At 43.7% G+C, this 20,987-nt stretch overlaps 1 protein-coding gene across 2 annotated transcripts in view; it reads right to left on the minus strand.

Annotated features, from left to right (window-relative positions):
- The window catches only part of LEO1 (LEO1 homolog, Paf1/RNA polymerase II complex component), a 95,681-nt gene that overhangs the window by 17,382 nt on the left and 57,312 nt on the right, over positions 1-20,987 (minus strand). For both annotated transcript variants that reach the window (XM_030189372.1, XM_030189367.1), the window contains 2 exons: positions 15,006-15,141; positions 14,729-14,915 (listed from right to left, as the gene is read on the minus strand). In XM_030189372.1, the coding sequence (XP_030045232.1) occupies positions 14,729-14,915; positions 15,006-15,141 (323 nt within the window). The remainder of the gene's footprint in view (positions 1-14,728; positions 14,916-15,005; positions 15,142-20,987) is intronic.

Genomic DNA, 20,987 nt, shown 5'->3' on the forward strand with positions numbered 1-20,987 from the left:
AGATATAAGCTTTGAGCTGCCCAATAATACCACACTAAATTGGGCATTCCCCTTCCTCCCAGTTCCACCGGACCTGTAGGAGTATTTGCTGTGATCTCACCCACCCTGTGTGCACATGAGAGCACCCTTACAGACAAAATGGACGCTGCAACCTTTCACCTAGATGTCTGGCTACCCACTGTGCAGAAGGCAGCATTTCAGCTTGTAAGAGATTTACTGAAGCCTGCATCACCTCCAAGGTCACTCTGCATCGGGGGAGAATGCCTGTCCCAGGGAGAGAGCTTACGAGATAAGACGGACAAAGGAAGCTTCATACAGATGCTGGGAGTACATGGGGGAATTATTTCTGATTGGCTCCCAGAAAAGGGATTGATCTGAGAAGCGGGAAGAGAAGGGGACTAGTTCCTGAGAGAAGAGAGAAGAGGGAAGAACTAGGAAGAAGAACAGAAGAGGAGAACACTTGCATATCTGCAAGCACCTGATTTTACCTGAGAGACTTACTGATAATACCTGGCAAAGCTTTTCCCCAGGTTACAGCTGTCTACAGGATCTATACTGCGTCTGTATCATCTGTGGCTGATCAAGACAAGTGCATCACCTGAGCTTGTGGGACCTCGCTGAGACCTTCGGCTGAGGCATTGGAAGGAATCTGATCTGGAAACCGGGACGGTGAGATCATAGTTTACTTCCTTCAGGCTGGGTTAGGTAATTAGTCTGGGCTCGGACCCATCAGATGTGTGACGTCAGGATTTATGATCTCTAGTTGCTGTTAGCCTAGTATAAGATTTGTGTGGTAATCATTAGGATCTTGGTATTGTGTTATCTGTCATTACAGATTTAGCCAATAGGATAATCATAGTTATTCTCTATTTTTGGTATCATTGTGCATGCAATCAGGAATTGCTGATGCTATAAGCTGATAAGAGTTTTCTATATTTTTGTATATAACGCTGTATAAATAAACTAATATATTCCATTGGTCTGTCCGTTATTTTCCATGCAGCTAATGTTGGGCAGAGGCCACGCCCCCTAGACATAAGCGAGTACATAGGTAGGAAATTGGCCTCTTACAAAAACATATATATAATCCCCTACAAATTGGGGGCTCGTCCGGGATAGTTGGCAAAAAGGAATAGTAAGAGTTAAAACTGTTTCTGGCTTTTCAGAGAGCTGGCTTAACTCTGTTTCTTTTTGCACGAACTGCAGCTACCCTAGCTGACGGCAGACTTTTGTTTAGACAGCTGTGTTTTAGTGCTGTAATTGGTTGACAGATTTATTACTCTGAGCTCCAAAGAAACTCTGTAAGGAAGGAAAGCAGGGTGTGTTTAGTCTTTAAAATGGCGACCGGCATGGTTGGCACTTTGCCTGAAATTCTTCTGAGTGAACAGGAGAGGGGCGTGCTTAAAATACTACTGCCACTCTCTCAGAGCAAGTCTAAACCAACTCCTCCTACTGTAGAGTCTGTACGTGCTTTATTTGGTAGCAGGTCACCGAATAGCTCAGAAGCATATGCTACGGTTTTAAATACAATTATAAAAGAGAAACAGCATTTGTCACAATGGATGCTTTGTGAACTGGGCGTGTCTCTTTTGGCAGTCAAGGACTCTTTGATGAATGAGATAAGACAGATATCTGTACCGCTAACAGATCGCATAGCAGAGTTGCAGTTACATTTGTCCCAGACTAGAAAAACTGTCCAGGAGCGAGACAGTGAGTTAGCTGCATTACGAGTTGATTTAGACGCTGCCAAATCTGCTTTAGCAGGGACCAATGTAAGCCCCGCCCCACCTGACTCCTCTGAAGAGATTTGTACGGAGTGCCAGACACTGGATGATAAGTGTAAAACGTTGCAGTGTGACCTAACTGATTGTGAAGCACTCAATCACACATTAAAGCAAGAAATTGCCCAGTACCTCGAGTCTTTTGATGCGGTGCAAGAGAAATTTTCTCGGGTGACGGGTGCATTACACAACCAGATTGGGGAAACAGATAAGTTGCGGACATTAAATCGGGAGCTAAAACAGGTCTCAGAAGGTGTTCAGAGTGAGTTGCGTAGGGAGCTAGTGGCCACTCAAGAACAATCTATGTCTGTGTTTCAAGATTGGCACGCAGCCAAGCTAGAGTTGGCGGTGTTAAAAGAAAAGCAGGAGACAGTCTCACTACAATTAGAATGTACCGTGAAGGACAGAGATTCATTGTCTAAAGCATTAGATGAGTGCACTGTAAAGATTTCCACAATGCAGCAAGAGCTTACGCAAATGGCGCAGGAAGAAGTACCGTATACCTTAGAGTTCCCCGACAGTTTTGCTGTGGGTCACCCAAGCCCAGCTCCCGAAATGAACCGTTACGTGAGCCGGGAGGGACCCGAGTTAAACACACCCACTGGGGGCATGGCTCCGGCTCTTTCCCGCCCCTCTGTACAATTCAGCCCCATAGTGGCTGGTGAACGAAGCAGCAGACCCGAGACAGTGCCACACCCATTGGGGGCACGGGCCCAGGGACTGCCTGCTGAAATCATCAGCTCACTTGGTCAGGTGCCTAGCTCAGGGCCTCAGCCTTCGGCAGATCCACCCAGTTTTAGCAACGCACCTGCCCCGAGGTTCTCTACACCTGGTAGTGATCAGCGGCATGTCAAGCCGGAACCCCAGAAAGGAATGTCTATGGAGAGGCAGGCATATGTTATAAAGATGCTACGCACCGTAATAGCGCCTTTTAAAGAGTCTGCCTTGGTATCCATAGAAACCCATCTTAAGGCAGTGCATGAACTCCTGCAAACCATGCACGTCTCTTCTGAGAATGATATCAGAGCCCTCCTCAAATGGACCTTTAGTACCGAGTGCCATGAAGTTCTAGATTTGATCATGTCTGATAACCCTGATTTACGGTCAGTGGAGCAAGCCTTAGCGAAGCGCTACGGTCTCTTTGCCAACTCTCTTGAAGCTAAGCGTGCAGAATATACTATTAGTTGTAAGCCGGAGGAGAGTCCGCGGGAGTGGGCCCATCGCTTGAAGCGTGCATTTTACCAAGGGGGGGTCCCGCCTGATTCTAAAGATCTTGAATTTGGTGATTTCAGGGAACTTTTTATACAGGGTCTGCCTGATCCGATAAAGATTCCCTTGGCAGGAAAAAACGCAGAACCCTATTCCAGCCTTCTCAAGCAGGCTGAAGGAATTTTTGAAATCTGCCGCGCCAAGCCCATCGCAGAGACTCTGAAACCGGCGTCCAAGAGTCGCAACAGGGTGATACCACCCGCCGTTTGTGCGGTCACTTCCACGCTTTCTCTGGAAAACAAAGCGCCGAGACCAACTACGCCGCCGGGCTTTCAGGCCCTGCCGCGGGATGCAGCGCCCCCTATTGCACAGGAGGGACAGCAACACCCTAAAAAGAAGCGGTTTAATCAAAAGAAGTGGAATGCAGAGAAGATCCGCGCTATGCAAGCTCAGCTGGACCAATTGATGGCAAGATGTTCAATCGCGGAGTCTAGCAATGTACCTAAGACACCTCCATCTCATAAGAAGGTCAAATTCCAGAAGCAGAAGGACCAGTCTTCTAGACCGCCGACCCCTCCGGGGCTTAGTGTTAAATCTGTTGAGGTGGAACAGCCATCCTCTTCGGAGTAAGAACAAGCATGACTAGACGTGGCCACAAAACCTGTTACCGCAAGCGTCCCCACTGTCCACGTGGATGCGTTGTCGCCCATCAGTGAGGAGTCCCCCGTGAACCATGCTGCGTCTCAGCCCTCGAACCCGGAAGGGCCTCTTTCAAAAGACACATCCCAGGAAGTCAGGTATTTTCTAGGTAAGCTTATATCTAAAGGTTACAGATATACCGTGGAGTTGTTGATTCAACAAGTACTTTCCTGTGAAGGTCTCCTGGATACAGCCTCAGAGGTGACTTTGGTCACCCAGGGCCTGTTTCAGAAACTAGAGGCATCTCTAGGGGGGGGTCAGGATGTGCTACATGTCACACCGTGCGACTTGTCACTGGTGGCCTATGGCAATCAAAGTATTGGAACTGTGGGACAGGTTTGGCTATCTTTACAGCTTGGACAGATGACCGTCAGGCACCCAGCCATCATCACTACCAGTGAGGGTGAAGAATTTCTGATTGGAAATGACCTTTTGAAGAGATTTCGGCCTGTTTTGGATTATGACGAGGAAACGATCTGGTCTAAAGTCACTCGACCCCTTAAATATGTGCGAGGGAGATACTGGCGTACAGTCAGTGATGCCAACTCTGTGGAGCTACAGGACACTCCCCTGCGGACTGATCTCCGGTGTTCCGCGGATCCGCCCATGCGGGAGCCTCCTTTGACAGATGCACCAAAATGGGGTCAGAAGCATGAAGAGCTGGGGCAACAAGCGGACCAACTAGAGATTGTTTCACAGGACTCAGCCAAGACGGATGACTTAACAGATACTGTGTCTCCCGCATCACTTGAAATATCATCTCCTATCTCTGGTCCGGATTTTGCTCATCCTTGCAAGGTGACTGACATCACCCGGAAAGGTGATGAATTCACCATACCAGTTCAAGTGGCTAACACCCAATTGCTTCAAGCTACTTTACTGTTCACTAGTGATCTCTCCTACATCAGTGACTCTTTGTACAGCCAAATTCGTAAGTCTGTACAACTTCCCTTCAGCAGATGTTCCTCTACTTCGGTACAGGTACCGGGCCAAGGCTCCAAGCCGCTTGACGGAATATGTGGCCTTCCCTTGACTGTGGGAAAGAAGACATTCACTCACCACTTCTCTATTGTCCGGGGCTTGAGAGAACCCTTATGTTTGGGGTCAGATTGCCTTGCACGACTGGGAGTTTATGTGGACCTGGTGAATCTTGTCCTGTGGAGTAGAATGCAGAACAACCCAGTGGAACTTGAACCTACGGCTGTTTGCTTGAAGTCTGGACAGACCATTCCCCAGGTCTGTGAGGTAGTCTGTGACAAGGATGTAACCATTCCAGGAAGAGTTCGGGATTTTTCCCTCAAGCTTCGCCTCGCTCAAGGACAACGTCTGCTGGATGATGTAGTGTTCTTTAACCCACATGCCCACTTTCGAGACCTTGGATTGGCAATTGGTGTTCTGCCATGTTTGGAGGTCACCGGTACCACCTTATACCTGTTGGTCACCAATCCCCACATCACCTTCTTGGCCAATCTCGAAGGGCGGCCTTCCCATACAAAGATGGAAATTTCTGACTAGAGTCACATGAGTTCCATCCTCGGTACCGCTAAGGGAAGAGTTTGAAACAAGAACAAGAACCGTGGTAACAAGTTCATTTTAACTGCCGAGATCCAACCCCATCACAATAACCATTCATTCTTCCAAGTATTCAAGTCTCGGCGAAGCTGGTGGAGTAAGGGGGTATAATTCAATGCATATAATTTAGACAAATCCTTGGATATATGTATACCCAAATACCGAAAATGTATCCGTGTTCTGCGAAAGGCAAAGGACTGTAACAATCTCTCCTCCTCCGGGATAATGTCCATAAATTCAGATTTGTCATAATTAACTTTAAATCCCAACATTTTCCCAGAGCTATTTAGGTCCTGGATAAATATGAGCAGGGTCAACTGGAGTGCTCTCACATAGAACAGTATATCATTGGCAAACAAAGCTATCTTGTGCTCCATACTCCCTATCTGAACCCCTTTTATGTTAGGCAGAGATCAAACCCATTGTGCCAAGGGTTCAATAGACAATGCAAATAACAGAGGAGAAAGTGGGCATCCCTGTCTGGTCCCCCTTGTGATGGAGAATTGTGGAGAATACCCTCCATTAATCTTAATACGAGCTATAGGAGCTTCGTAGAGACACTGCAACCAACCTACAAACTTGGGGCCGAAACCCATGAATCACAACACGTCCCGTAAGTACGGCCACTTGACCCTGTCGAATGCCTTCTAAGTGTCCGTAGTCAGCAGGGCTAACGACTCCCCCTGCACCTGCGCCTCCCAAATTATATTAATAGTTCGCCTAATATTATCTGCCACCTGGCATCTGGGCACAAATCCAGATTGATTGGTATGGATAATCTGTGGGAGTACTCTACAATCCGCCATAATATTTGCCAAGATCTTTACATTAGCATTAAGTAAAGAGATTGGTCGATAGGAACCACATACTATGGGATCTTTCCCAGGTTTTAATATTACCGAGATCCCCAACCTCACACGTACTGGGCGGAAGGGAATGGCTTTCAAAACATGCATTACCCACCCTTCTCAAAAGAGGACCCAACTCAGTGACAAAACGCTTATAAAACTTTGCAGTGTATCCATCCACTCCCGGTGCCTTTCCCCCTTTGAGACCCTTAGCCACCCATATAATCTCTGCAAGAGCTATTGGGGTTTCTAGCCAATCCCAGTCAGCTACACTTAATCCCTTCAACCCATCTCTGGCCAAATATTCTTGAATCTTTGATTGCTGAACCCCCTCTTCTCTAGTATACAAATTGGCATAAAACTGTTCAAACTGTTCCGAATCTCCTTGTCTCAGTAGTAAAGGATGTCTCTAGGCCCCTTAATTTTAGCGATGGTATGCATAATCTGACTCTTTCTAAGATAACGAGTCAGCATTCTGCCCGCTTTGTTATTAAATTCATAAAACCTCTGTTGGACCAATCTTCTGTGAAATTCCATCTGATCCACCTGAAGCCGCCAAAATTCCGTTCTACAAGCTAGCAACTGTGATAAAATGACCAGGTCTCTCCCCTCTTGGTGCAGTGTCTCTAGGCGCACTAATTGCGTTTGAAGCTCTAATTCTTTAATACCTCACTCCCGCTTCCTTCTCACGCCCCACTTAATAAGATGGCCGCGTACCACTGCTTTGAGAGCATCCCAGAGAGTTCCATCTCAAACACTGCCTGTGTCATTCAGGTCCATATAATTTTTAATGACCCCTCGCACTTCCGCGCGTACCTCCGCATCTCCCAATACAGATTCATTTAATCTCCAAAAGGTATGTCGCCGCTCACCATTTAAGCCGAGAAACTGAGTCCAGACCGGGGCATGATCAGAAGCATGAATACTCTTAATATCAGTGTTCTGCATCTGACCCCACAAGGCACGAATACACCATATCATGTCTATTCTCATATAGGTCTGTTGTGCATGCGAGTAAAAGGAGTAGAAGTGTTGGCCCGCATGTTGAAATCTCCAGACAACCAGCAAATCAAAACACTTGACCAACTGCAATAATTTTTATGAACCATATCACTCCCCCCCTCCACCCTTAGAATGGTATGATGAAGGGCCTCCTGCAGAGAGTCAAACAAAGTCCCCCTGACCCACATTTGGAGCATACAAGTTAATAAAAGTTACTTGTTGTTCATAAAGGCATCCCTTAACTGCCAAGCATCTCCCCAAATCATCTATGAATACATTCTCTTTGATAAAAGATACACCTGTACATAAGTACTGCCATACTGGGACAGACTGAAGATCCATCAAGCTCAGCATCCTGTTTCTAACAGTGGCCAATCCAGGTCACAAGTACCTGGCAAGATCCCAAAAAAGCACAATACATTTTATGCTGCTTATCCTAGAAATAGGCAGTGAATTTTCCCCATGTCCACTTTAATAATGGTCTATGGACTTTTCCTTTAGGAAGCCATCCAAACCTTTTTTTAAACCCTGCTAAGCTAACTGCTTTTACTACATTCCCTGTCAACGAATTCCAGAGTTTAATTACACATTGAGTGAAGAAAAATTTCCTCCGATTCGTTTTAAATTTACTATTTTGTAGCTTCATCGCATGCCTCCTAGTCCTAGTATTTTTGGAAAGAATAAACAAGCGATTCACATCTACCCATTCCACTCCAGTAATTATTTTATAGACCTCTATCATATCTCCTCTCAGTCGTCTTTTCTCTAAGCTGAGCGCTAGCCACTTCAGTCTTTCCTATCCCCAGTCCCCCCGTTTTACCCCCCCCCCCCCCAAGGATCTGCATGTGTATAACACCTACTATATTTTCTATGGTGAAGCAACAGAACATCTTTTTTTTGTGTGCTTCCTGGAGCATGATAATATCCCATCGGAGATGCTTTAGCTCTCTAAAAATAATACTTCTCTTTCCTGGATCATTCAAACCATTAACATTCCATGAACCCACCCACAAACCAAACACACCTCCCTCCCATCCTCCTCATCCCAGTTCCCCTATTCAACTGACCATTACCCCCTCCGGCCAGGTAGCTCTCTGAGGAAGTGTGCCATCGCTGGAGTAGATCACACATGCTTGCATTATATACACTCACAGCCCCTAAACTAATGCAACTATATGTTTGCACTAATATCATCATTCATCTCTACCATTCCCTCAGTCCACTGTCACCCCATCCATACATTTAGTCAACTCAACACACCCACACAGTCTCCTGATATATCTCTCCCAAAATAACTGTGCATGTAGCCCACATGCCAGGCTTCCCTACGGAACCTCTCCGTAGCTACAAAGTGTAAAGCAAACCAAGACAGAGTTCAAATCAGGTTGCTGCACTCATCTCAGACTGTGTCACTAAAGCCTGGCGTCCCCTGCCCTAGCGGACTTTCTGCAAAGCGGATTACAGTGTAGCAGGGGACACCTGGACCGATACATCTGAACAACCCAGCTCCAACACAGCTCTCCTGGTCTCTACCATAGTTTGGACCCTGCGCATCTGAAAACCTACAGTAAATAGTAGTCCAAATGGGTGAAGTCACCGATATCTCAGTCCAGCCTGCTGCAAGTACTTAGTAACTTCGCGCAGATCCCTCTGATGCTGAAGTGTGGCCTTGGTTAAATCTTGAAACACTTTTACTTTACAGTTGTTCCAGGTAAGATCTCCCAGATTTCTAGCTTTTCTCCACACAGTCTCCTTCACAGAAAACATGCAATAATATCCCGAGGCAGGGACTCCCTCTGGGGCTCCAAACTTCTGTGGGCTCTATCCAATTTTATAGAAGCTGTCCCAGAGTCACCAGGGGTAGTCTCATCTGAAGCCAGGGGGAAGGCACAGATCTCTAACTACTTGGGCGCTATCTTTGAACTTGTCTTCCTCAGGTATTTCCTTAAAACATAAGCTACAGCGCCTTGATCTATTCTCAAGATCTTCGAATGCCAGCTGTAGATCAATCCTCGTCTTCCTTTCCATTTTAAGTTCCGCTCTCAGTGCCTGTAGATTTTTATTTATTTATGGCATTTGTATCCCACATTATCCCACCTCTTTGCAGGCTCAATGTGGCTTACAATTCGTCATGGATACTGGAAATAGCAATGAATATACATTTGGTTTGCAGAGGGTTTTGTGTTACATGGTGGTGAAATACATGAAGGTGTTAAAGCAGAAAGACATTATAAGACATTATGAGACAGTCTGGAAGTTTTAAAGATTATACAGTTACACATGTTAGAATATACAGAAGAGGACGAAGAGGGGGACAGAGAGCAGATCCAATGGAAACAGCGGGATATCAACAAACATACCCGCGAACACGGTCACAGATATAGCAAAGGTGAATGTTATTAATTTATCCTCTAGTCAATTGACAGATTCAGAGGTGGCTTTACTATCAAAAGGGCTATCGTTTGTTCCCTCACAGAAACATGATAAATTTCAAAGCAGAGTGGAATTAGAAAAATTCATTAGGAAATTGCAAATTAAACTGTTTTTTTCAGAACAGATAGGAAAAGAGGCTCCTGACCGCTCTAGAGTCAAACTAAAATCGACCTGGACTCCTCCTGGTCCACTGAATTTCAACTTTGAGTACTTTTAAACAAGTTGTGTTAAGAGATCTGAACGCTATGGAGGAGCGTCCGTTCACTTCCCATATTAATCTAACGATAGATGAAAGAAAAGCCCTTAAAACACTAGCCCAAAATCCGAATATAGTGATAAGGAGGGCAGATAAAGGGGGTGCAGTGGTCGTCCAGGACCGCATTGTTTATGACACGGAGGTGTTTAGACAATTAAACAATAGGACGGACTATATAGAACTACTTACCGACCCCACAGAAAGTTTAAAAAGAAAAATTCTAGAAGTGACAGGGGAAGCTTATGCTTCAAGTCTTATTACACAGAAGGAATTTCAATATTTGAATTTAAAAACTAATAAAATTCCCTCGTTATACACCTTACCAAAAATACATAAAACTTTAATAAATCCCCCGGGACGTCCGATAGTCTCGGGGAGGGGTTCTGTTCTAGAACCATTATCCACATATGTGGATACTTATTTAAGACCAATGGTTCAAGAGGGAAAGTCATACATAAGAGACTCCACACACTTTATGAATATTCTTGGAGAATGGTCTGGGCCCTTAACAAATGTATATTTGGTGACTCTTGATGTGGTCTCCCTTTATACTGTCATCCCACAGAAGGAAGCTTTAGCAGTGATTAACAGATTTTTGAGTCAATCCTCCGTGCATAACGAACAGTTAACATCTTTCGTCTTAGCATTAGCTTCCATTGCAATGGAATGTAATTATTTTTGCTATGGGAATAGGATTTTCCAACAGATATCCGGGGTAGCCATGGGGGCTACCATGGCTCCCTCGATAGCTAATTTATTTATGAGAGAATTTGAAGATCAATATGTATATGAATGTGCATTCAAAGATAAGATCAAAATTTGGATACGCTTTATTGATGACATTTTCCTATTGTGGTTGGGTAATCGGGAGACATTAGATCAGTTTCTGGCTTATTTAAACACTTGTCATGCCAATATTAAATTTACTATGAATGTAGATTATGATCAGATTACATTTCTAGATGTAAGGGTATACAAACAAATGGATCACTTTGAGACTTCAGTGTATAAAAAGAATACAGATAGAAATACACTGTTATACTACACTAGTTGTCATCCAAAACCTTTAAAGAATAATCTACCATTTGCTCAATTCTTAAGGTATCGGAGAATTTGCTCCAGTAAAAATGATTTTCGTCGTCAAGCGCGAAAATTACAAGAGAGCCTCCTCGAAAGAGGGTATCCCAAGAAAGTAGTTAAATCAGCCTATAGAAGAGCAAAATATATTGATAGACAGTTGCTATTGCAGCCAGCAGAAAGAGAAGAGGATCAGGATGGAACTGTATACACTTATGTTTTAAAACACACTTTGCAAGCGAATAATGTCTCCAACATTATTAGGAGACATTGGAACATCGTTCAAACCTTACCTCAATTTGCGAAATCTGCAGTGAGAATGGCTTATAGCAGAGGAAATAATTTAAAGGAGCTTTTATGCTCGTCAAGATCTAACTCTCAGAGTAATATGACTTTTAATGGACACAGAAAGTGTGGTGATTGTTTGATGTGTTCCATTATGGTTGAGACAAGAGAATTTGTCAATCCCACTACGGGACAAAGATATGCCCTATATACCAATACCACATGTAAATCCATGGGAGTCGTTTATTGTATTCAGTGCCCATGCAGCAAGATCTATGTTGGTCAGACCATTCGACAATTATATGTCCGTCTCATAGAACACAAAAGTGTTATTTCAACAAAGAAGACTACGTCCCCTTTGGCCATACATTGTAATGAATTTTCTCATAGCTTCAACATGCTCAGATGTCTAGTTTTACAACAAGTTGACTGGCGTTTACAGGGAGAAGAAGCCCGATTATGGCTGTTAAGAAAAGAACAGCCATGGATTTTTCGACTAAAATCAATGAATCCTGTGGGCTTGAATGGAAAGATTGAATGGATGCATTTTCTTTAATATATGAAAGAGATTTAGATTTTGATTTTCACTCACCAATGGGGGTATGTCCTTTTGCAGCCTGAAGAATTGTGATTGGACACTGATGACAGCGTGTGACGTCACAATTTGCATTTATAGGACTGCCATGTTCAAACACTCTTGCCCTTCATGCTACCGTCGGCATTTTTGAACGGATTGTAAGCAGAGTTAGAATTAAACAAACTGTTTTTGTAGAAAGTTTACAGGGATTTAAATCTTTTTCTCCTCCTTATGTACAGGATTTATGACCGAAGAATTGGGTGATTGCATGGCTGTGGTCCTGAAGCAGCGGAATGTGAAACGGGACCGTTGACCACAGTTAAATCACGGTCTGGGAGGAGAAAGCCTGCGGTCAGCCGAAGTTAAGTTAAAAAGTTTTACACAGTATACTCGGCAGAGCGGCTTTGTTATAGAGCATTTAGAAAAATAACTTTCAAAAAAATGTTTTAAAAAAAGAGGAGGTTTATAGAAACGCCCGTGATGATGAAGCTGTAGCCTTTACCCCATTTTTTATCTGTGGGAGGGGCTTGTTCTTGAAGCGATTTCCTCCTTTAATTGAAGAACTCTGACTTGCACTTTGATAACTGTGTTCTGTATTTATAAGTACAGAATATACAGTTACACATGTTGATCTTTGTGATATATCTTGTCGAAAAGATAGGTTTTCAATAGTTTGCGGAAATTGGTCAATTCATAGACCGTTTTCAGGTTACGTGGCAACGCGTTCCAGAGCTGCGTGCTCGTATAGGAAAAGGTAGATGCATGCATTGATTTGTATTTCAGACCCTTGCACTTGGGAGGATGAAGATTAAGGTATGTGCGAGAGGATTTTTTTGCGTTCCTGATAATCAACAAGGCCTTCCATCCTCTTTTCGGTTTGCACCAAGCGATTACCAATCTCCCTCACCTCGATTCGGAGCTCTGAGACAGCCGACTATATATATTTCCGAACCGCAGGCATTTCTACTTTTAACTCCGTAAACCAGTAAGACACATCGCGTTTGTTAAGATACCCTTCGCTCTCTATCAGCTCCGCATGGTTTGGATCCAAATCCGTGTTGACCTCCACCATCTTGTTGTGGAGTGTTGCAACTTTCTGCAGCGCGCCCGACCTACAAGCTCGCTTCTCTGCGGTATATTTGAATTTATCAAGCTTTTTCCGCGTGGCCATCGTGCACAAGGTGCCGGGTGGAAGTGGATAGGATAATCCACCTGCAACTTTGGGTGTATCTTGTTTCTTTTCCCACTCTGGCAGAGCTAAGAAATCAAGCTGCCACCTCTCAGCGCTGTGTCACTTCTTCCATAACTTAACAGTTTTGTTCTCCCATCTGGTGGATTGTTGACATGGTCACTCATTTTTCCGCATCCAGCTGTATACTCCCTTCTTTTCTGCTGTACTTCATCCTCTGCCTTTTTTTTTTGTTGTTGTTTTCACTCTTTCAATTGTATTATACTGTTTTGTTCCCAAAAGCACATTGCAACATTAGTTCTAAAATGCATAATATTGTCAACCATATAACTGCCACCTCCAGAAATATGTAATTAAAGACTGAAAATAATGTTAGGGGGTAAGGAGAACGGCAGTAGAATGCTTATCTGGAAGGCCAGACTGGTTGGGAAAAAATACATATAACAATCATGGGAAGCTGATATGTCGCTCTCTTTCTGGATTTGGCATAATACCTTTCAAGTGCTTATGATGTTGGAATTAAGAGGGACTAAACTTACTCTGTAAAGGAAAAAAAGACTTTTATCCCTACAGAGAAAATACATGCAAATGCTCTCTACTAGTACATAGAATTTGGTATTAAACACATTGTGAGGGTATAGTAAGTTTGATTTCCTGGGGAAGATGGAAGAGAGTAGGGAGAGGCTGTTTTATTAAACATGGTAGTTGGAAAGAAACTTAATTAGGAAGACATGAGGGACCATAAGAAACAAGGCCCTTATGTCCGACTTGTGATTGTAATACAAATAATAATGTGCTTTGAACCAGGGTGTATTGTTGTACATGTTGTATGGGCATTTGTTTTTCTCTTATCAATAAAAAAGATTTGCATTAAAAGTTAAAAAAAATATGAATCTTAAAAAAAATCTAACACTCTTTCCAGTCTTTAATTACACATTTCTGGATGTGGCAATTATATGGTTGACAATATTATGCACTTTAGAACTAATGTTGCAATGTGCTTTTGAGAACAAAATAGTATAACACAATTGAAAGAGTGAAAACAACAACAACAAAAAGGCAGAGGATGAAGTACAGTAGAAAAGAAGGGAGTATATAGCTAGATGTAGAAAGATGAGTGACTATTCTGCTCATTTTCAAAGCACTTAGCCTTCCAAAGTTCCACAGAAACCTATGGAACTTTGGAAGGCTAAGTGCTTTGAAAATATGCCTCTATGTCAAACAATCCAAAAGGTAGGAGGAAAAAAACTGTTAAGTTACTACTATAACTTGTATGACAAAATTCGATAACAGACAGAGTGAATGGTCCAAGTTCACCACTTCTACTTTGGCAACATGCACCTTTGCTATAACTGTTGGTAGAATCTAATTAAAATCCCAGACAACCTGCATTTTCCCTTTGAAAATTAGAAAATTATCTGCATAGCATCATTATCACCATATCAACTATATAGCTCATATAAAAAGCCCAGGCACTCTGTATCAACCATTGTTTTTGGAGGGGGGAGGGGGGAAGGGAGAGAATGTACTCAAGCAGGTTTTTTTCTTTCTCCAAACACATACACAAGAAACTATAATGCCCCCTTTCCCATGGCTAAAACGTATGCACGCTATGCTCTCATGTTTACCTGCATTTTTTGGGGGTGGGGGGGAGGAAGAGACATTTCAGTTAGATCATTTTACACCCTGCTAAATGCCTTTGAAAACAGCCATCCCTACTCAAAGCAGAGCCCATGCCACACTAAAATTTGCAGAACTTTAACTGGCTAAATAACACTAGATGTTAATATTAAACAGTACCTCTGGTGCCTCCTTTATATCTGTTCTTAATGGCTGCCAGACTGATGGCCTCCTCGCCTTCTTCCTCCTCGTCATATCTATCAGGTTCCAAGTAATTTGCACTCAGCCCACGCTGATGCTGCTTCTCCCTCATCCGACGTTGCTGAGACTCTCTGCGGATTGATGCTCTCAGCCTCTCTTCTTCTTTCTAAGACAGAAAAAACAGGTCAAGATGGGTATAAAAGAGAAGCTTCTAGGTCTCAAAAAAACAAGAGAAAAAAAATAAATGTTGCAATACCTTAATCATTTCTGTACGCTGGGATTCTGGGTCTCGACCAGCCATTGGCAGAATTCGAATCTTTTGAGTCTTTGAACACCTATCTGCAAGAGACAGCGTCATCTTCCTGTGTGTAGCACTGTCTGTAGAGTGAGGCCTGTCAAATACATATGAGTGATTATCTTTACAATGCAAGCCACCTTTCTGGAAATAGTTACAGCATGCAACAGAAAAGCCATTTGTTATTTATACTACAAAACCTGAACTGTATGGCGCTCATTTTTGAAGCAGAAGAGTATTTCAAAATGGCCAAAAGTCCTGCCAAAAATGTCCAAATCATGATTTTCAAAAGGCCCCGCGTTTTATTCAACTAGCAAGGAAAAATTTAGTTCTTATCTGTTAATTTCCTTCCCATTAGTCCTGATGGATCAATCCAGAGACTTGCAGGTTATGCCCATGTACCAGCTGGTGGAGACAGAGAGAATGCAAGAAAATAAGAGAAAACACACACTCTGAAGTATCAACACAGGCAACAACAAACAGCAGAGGTGGTCCAGTGAAGGAGAAGACAATCAAAGACTTGCCACATGTAATTTTATTATGCAATGGCTCGACTAAGTTTTGTCACAATGCCTTCATCAGAGAATGCCAGAGCTCTGTGCAGCAACCTCATTTCCAGCATTGTCGATACCAAAGCAGTGTAGACAGAATATCGAAATCTCCAGCCTCAAAAATGTTTGCTTCTTGCTCTCTCCTTTTTTTTTTTTTTACTTGCAATCAAACAAACTGTGCAGAACAAGGGGTAAGCCTCTCATAAGGCAGCTCCTTGTGACTCTGGGCAAGTCACTTAACCCTCCATTGCCCCAGGTACAAATAAGTACCTGTATACAATACGTAAGCCGCATTGAGCCTGCCATGAGTGGGAAAGCGCGGGGTACAAATGTAACAAAATTAATAAATAAATAACATCATTAAGTGTTGCCATACTGGGACAGACTGAAGGTCCATCAAGCCCAGTATCTTATTTCCAACCATGGCCAATTCAGGTCACAAGTACCAGGCAAGATCCCAGAACAGTAAAACAGATTTTATTTTCTGCTTATCCTAGAAATAAGCTGTAGATTTTCCAAAGCCCATTTTAATAATGCCACATTGAACTTGAATCTATTTCGGGCTAATGTGGGGTATAAATGTCATGAATAAATAAATAATGGTTTGTGAATTTTTCTTGTAGAAAGTTATCCAAACCTTTTTTAATCCCTGCTAACTTTTTTTTTTTTATTACCACATTCTCTGGCAACAAATTCCAGAGTTTAATTATTTATTTATAGTATTTATATCCCACAGTATTCCCACCCACAGGCAGGCTCAATGTGGCGTACAGCAGTTTCAAAAATGTACAATAATACAACAAGCATATAGGCAATGTCAGAAAGGGAAAGAGAAATAACTGAGGAGGGTAAGGGGAAAGAGTAAAGGCTGACAATGTGTCGCTTCGTTTGCCGGAGTTCAAAAGGATGGGATGCCAGGTGGGTTCGTAGTGTAAGCTCTACCAAAAAGGAAGGTCGTGAGACGCTTCTTGAAGGTCGGGTGATCAGGGGAGAGTTTCACCAATTGAGGCAGCCCATTCCACAGCTGAGTGCTGAGATAGGAGAAGGAGGATGCATAGGTGGTCTTGTACTTGAGGCCATAGACACCTGGGTAGTGGAGATTCAGGTACGAACGAGTTGACTTGTGGGAGTTCCTAGGCGGCAAGTTAATGAGGGTGTCCATATAAGCAGGGGCATCTCCATAGATGATTTTGTGCACCAATGTGCAAATTTTGAAAATAATTCTGTCTTGCACAGGAAGCCAGTGTAACTTCTCACACAGCGGTTTTGAGCTATCAAATCTCGATTTACCAAAGATGAGCCTAGCCTCAGTATTCTGGGCAGTTTGTTGCTTTTTTAGAAGCATGTCTGCACATCCTCCCTAGATGCCATTGCAATAGTCCAGACGGCTTATAACTAGAGACTGAACTAAGCTGCGGAATACTTCTCTAGGGAAATACGGCTGGATACGCTTAAGCTTCCAAAGAGAGAAGAACATTTGCTTAACTGTAGAGTTCACTTGCTGCTCTAGGGTCAAGGATCTATCAACTATGACGCCTAATATTTTTAGGGACTTCGAAATTGGCAGCACAAACTCAGGAGTGATTAATGCTGGGGACGCAAATTTATTATAGGGAGAGGAGAGAATCAGTTTGCTTTAAATGGACTTAGTAGCCTCATTGCATGCCCTCTAGTCCTAGTATTTTTAGAAAGAGTAAACAAACGATTAATGTCTACCCATTCCACTCCACTCAGGCCCAATGCACAAAGGCAGCAGTAAAATACGGGTGCCTTGGTAAAACTTACTAAGTCCCAAACAGCGACCAATGCACAACAGGGATTGCATGCAAATGAGATGCACGGATCCCCCTTTGTGCATCGGGCGCTGTTTGTGACTCAAAGCTGTCAAATGCTTTTGACAGCTTGCAGAAAACCACCTCCCAACCCTCCCCCTGCACCCCCCCCCTAGAAATAATTTCCTTGTGGTCCGGTTGACCGAGCACGCCTTCTGAACTCCCTAGGCAAAATCACCCTGGTGGTCCAATGAATCTGGTCCCCCCCCCCCCCCCCACTCCCCAGCAAAGATCTACCCTGGTGGTCTAGTGACTCCCCCCCCCCCCCCACCTTAAAAAGTTGGAGGAAGAAGCAACACCTCCTCCATCGGATCCCGCCGCTTCCGAAATGGCGGTGCCCAGCCCCTGCCCAGTGCATTCTGAGATGCACTGGGCGAGGCTAAGCATATAAGGAGTTTTTCTCCTTATATGGCACTTAGCCCGCCCAGTACATTCCAGAATGCACCAGGCAGGGGTTGGGTGCTGTCATTTTGGAAGCGGTGGAGCCTAAGGCAGGAGGAAGAAAGTGTTGCTCCTGTCCTCCTGCCTCCAATTTTTTAAGGTATGGGCAGGAAAAGAGAGGGTAGTCACTAGACCACTAGGGTGATTTTGTTGGGGGGTGGGAGCTGGGGGTCCACTGGACCACAATGGAATCGGGGGGGGGGGGGGGTGAAGTAGGTAAGCAGGCAGTCTTTGCAGCTGCCGTAAAATTTACTTGTTAAAGTTAGGTACTCTGTTGCTGTGCATCACCCGGAATGCTCATTAGAATACTAATGAACTCACTGTAATACATCTGCATGGGGTCCTCGGTGGCTGCTAACAGCACAAGTTAGAGCCATGGAAAACCTCTTTGTGCATTACTCGCTTAATAACATTTGCTTTAGACTGGCTACAACCAATCTAAAGCGAACATTCCCAGCAAGGTAAGCTTTGTGCTTTGGGCCCTCAGTACTTTATAGACCTCCTCCAAGCTGAAAATGCCTAGGGGCTAATTTTCAAAGCACTTACACTTACAAAGTTCCATAGGTTACTATGTAATTTTGTAAGTCTAAGAGCTTTGAAAATACGCCTCTATGTGACCTATTTTAAGCTTGTTACAAGATCCGGACCGGATCGTGTTACCCATATGTGAGAATTACAGGCCTACTTGTCCTTGGAGAATGATCATTTAACTCTACTCTGTTTTCTATCTTTTAACCAGTTCTTAATCCACAATAGGACAATTACCTCCTATCCCATGACTTTTCCAATTTCCCTCAGGAGTTTTTCGTGAAGTACTTTTTCAAATGCCTTTTGAAAATCCAGATACACAATAACAACCAGCTCACCTTTATTCATATGTCTATTCACCCCTTCAAAGAAATGTAGTAGCTCTGCTAGTTCATTTTTCAATTCTATTAGTACTCTAGGATAGATACCATCCAGTCCTGGCGATTTGCTACTCTTAAGGTTTACACAGATTTGTTTCAGTTTCTCCGACTCATCAGCATTGAATACCATTTCTGGCACTGGTATCTCTCCCACATCTTCCTCGGTGAAAACCGAAGCAAGTAATTCATTTAATCTCTCCGCTATGGCCTTGTCTTCCCTGAGTACCCCTTTTATACCTCAGTCATCTAGTGGTCCAACTGATTCTTTTAGGTATATTGATTCTAATATACCTAAAAAAAGGAAAAATTAGTTCTTACCTGCCAATTTGCTTTCCTTCAGTCCCTCCGGATCGGCCCAAGGATCTGACTGATGGGTTATGCACGCCTTCCAGCAAGTGGAGACTGAGAACTCTGACTCTAGTGAGCCAATAAGAGCCCTGGCCAGCTAGACCTAGATTCAGTATTAACTTAAAAAGCAGGAGAAGAAATAAAGAAAGAACCACATTCTGTGCAACCGGGAACTTGAGCAGCCACCAATCTAATAAGAATGTGCTTTTTGGTAAACTCTAACAACGTTACTGCACATTAGTTCGTTTATTGGGCAATTCACATTTGCTGTTTTGTTTTGTTTTTATGATAAAAAGATACTGTAAAAGCACAAAGCAGCTCCATCCCCAAATAAAACTCCAGCTCCACCACCACCAACAAACAAACAATTGCTCTTCAGCTCTATCAACAAGGAAACAGGTGGGATCTGGGCCGGTCTGGATGGACTAAAGCAAAGCAAATTAGAAGGTAAGAACTAATTTCTTCTTCCTTAGCATCCCTCCGGACCTGTCCAGAACCTTACTGATGGGAAATAACAAAGCAGTACTCTTAAGGGAGGGGACTCCAGCAGATCTGAAGTGAGAACCCTCGCACCAAAAATTGCTTCCTGACGACACTGAACCTCTAATCTGTAATGCTTAGAGAATGAATGCAAGGAAGACCAAGTCGCTGCCTTACAAATTTCCAAAGACAGCACCAAGAAGCACTCTGCCCGTGAAGTAGCTTACCCTCTAGTACAGTGGACTTTGACTCCATCTGGAACTCGCTTCCACGACAGAAGGTAAGCGGAAGCTATCATCTCTTTAAGTCACCTAGAGATGGTGGGCTTAGACGCCACTAACCCTTTATGGGAACTTCCAATGAGCAAGAACAGACGATCTGTATGTCGAAATTCCTCCGTAGTCTTCAGTTAGTGCTTAAGGACTCTCCTAATATCAAGATTCCACAATTTGCGCTGGTCTTCAGAGCCGAAGAACCTAAGACAGGCAAAATTACCAACTGAGACAAAAGAAAATGCGATAAGACCTTAGGAAGAAAGGAAGGAACAGGATGCAACACCAGTTGCTCTTTTGAAAACTCTCAAAATGGCGGCTTACAGGAAAACACCTGCAACTTCAACACTATCCTAGCCCAGGCAATGGCCACCAAAAATACTGTCTTGAGCGTCAAAAATCCTTAGGAGAACAAGATGCCAAAGGCTCAAATGGAGACCTACAACCTTTAGGAAATGCGAGATATCTGGATGAATAACCAAAGACTTGCCTTGCACGTGCCCCCCAAAGCAAGACAAGGTCACAATCTGTACTTTAAGAGAAGAGAGTGCCAAGCCTTTATCGAACCAGTGTTGTAAAAAACATCCAAGAGCTCTGCCATAGAAGCTCACAAGGGAGAAATGTCCCAATCATCATACCCAAGCCTCAAAAATCCGCCCAGTTCTAATTCAGAAACGTTGACCGACACAGTGACCGAAGCATCGTGGAAATTACCTTGGAGGAGTAACCTCTCTTTGTCAACCAGGTCTGGATGAAAAACGGGGCCCTGGACCAAAAGACCAGAAGTCCCCACAAACCAGAGCGGAGGGTTCACAAGAAGGCACATGAGATCTGTGTACCATGGCCTGTGGGGCCAGTCCAGAGCTATGAAGATCACTAGACCCCCCCCCCCCCCATGAGCCTCGATCCGTTGGATTAGACAACCCAGAAGTGGCTATGGAGGAAACACATAAAGAATGCCCGAAGGCCAAGGCTGTAGAACAGCATCTACTCCCTCCACTCCGAGATCTCTTCTGCAACTGAAGAAACGAAGAACCTTTGTGTTGAGATGTGTGGCCAATAGATCCATGATCAGGAGTCCTGGAACGCCCATAGACTGAGAGACAATTCT

This window comes from Microcaecilia unicolor, chromosome 1 (genome assembly GCF_901765095.1).
Source record: "Microcaecilia unicolor chromosome 1, aMicUni1.1, whole genome shotgun sequence".
Lineage (NCBI taxonomy): Eukaryota > Metazoa > Chordata > Amphibia > Gymnophiona > Siphonopidae > Microcaecilia > Microcaecilia unicolor.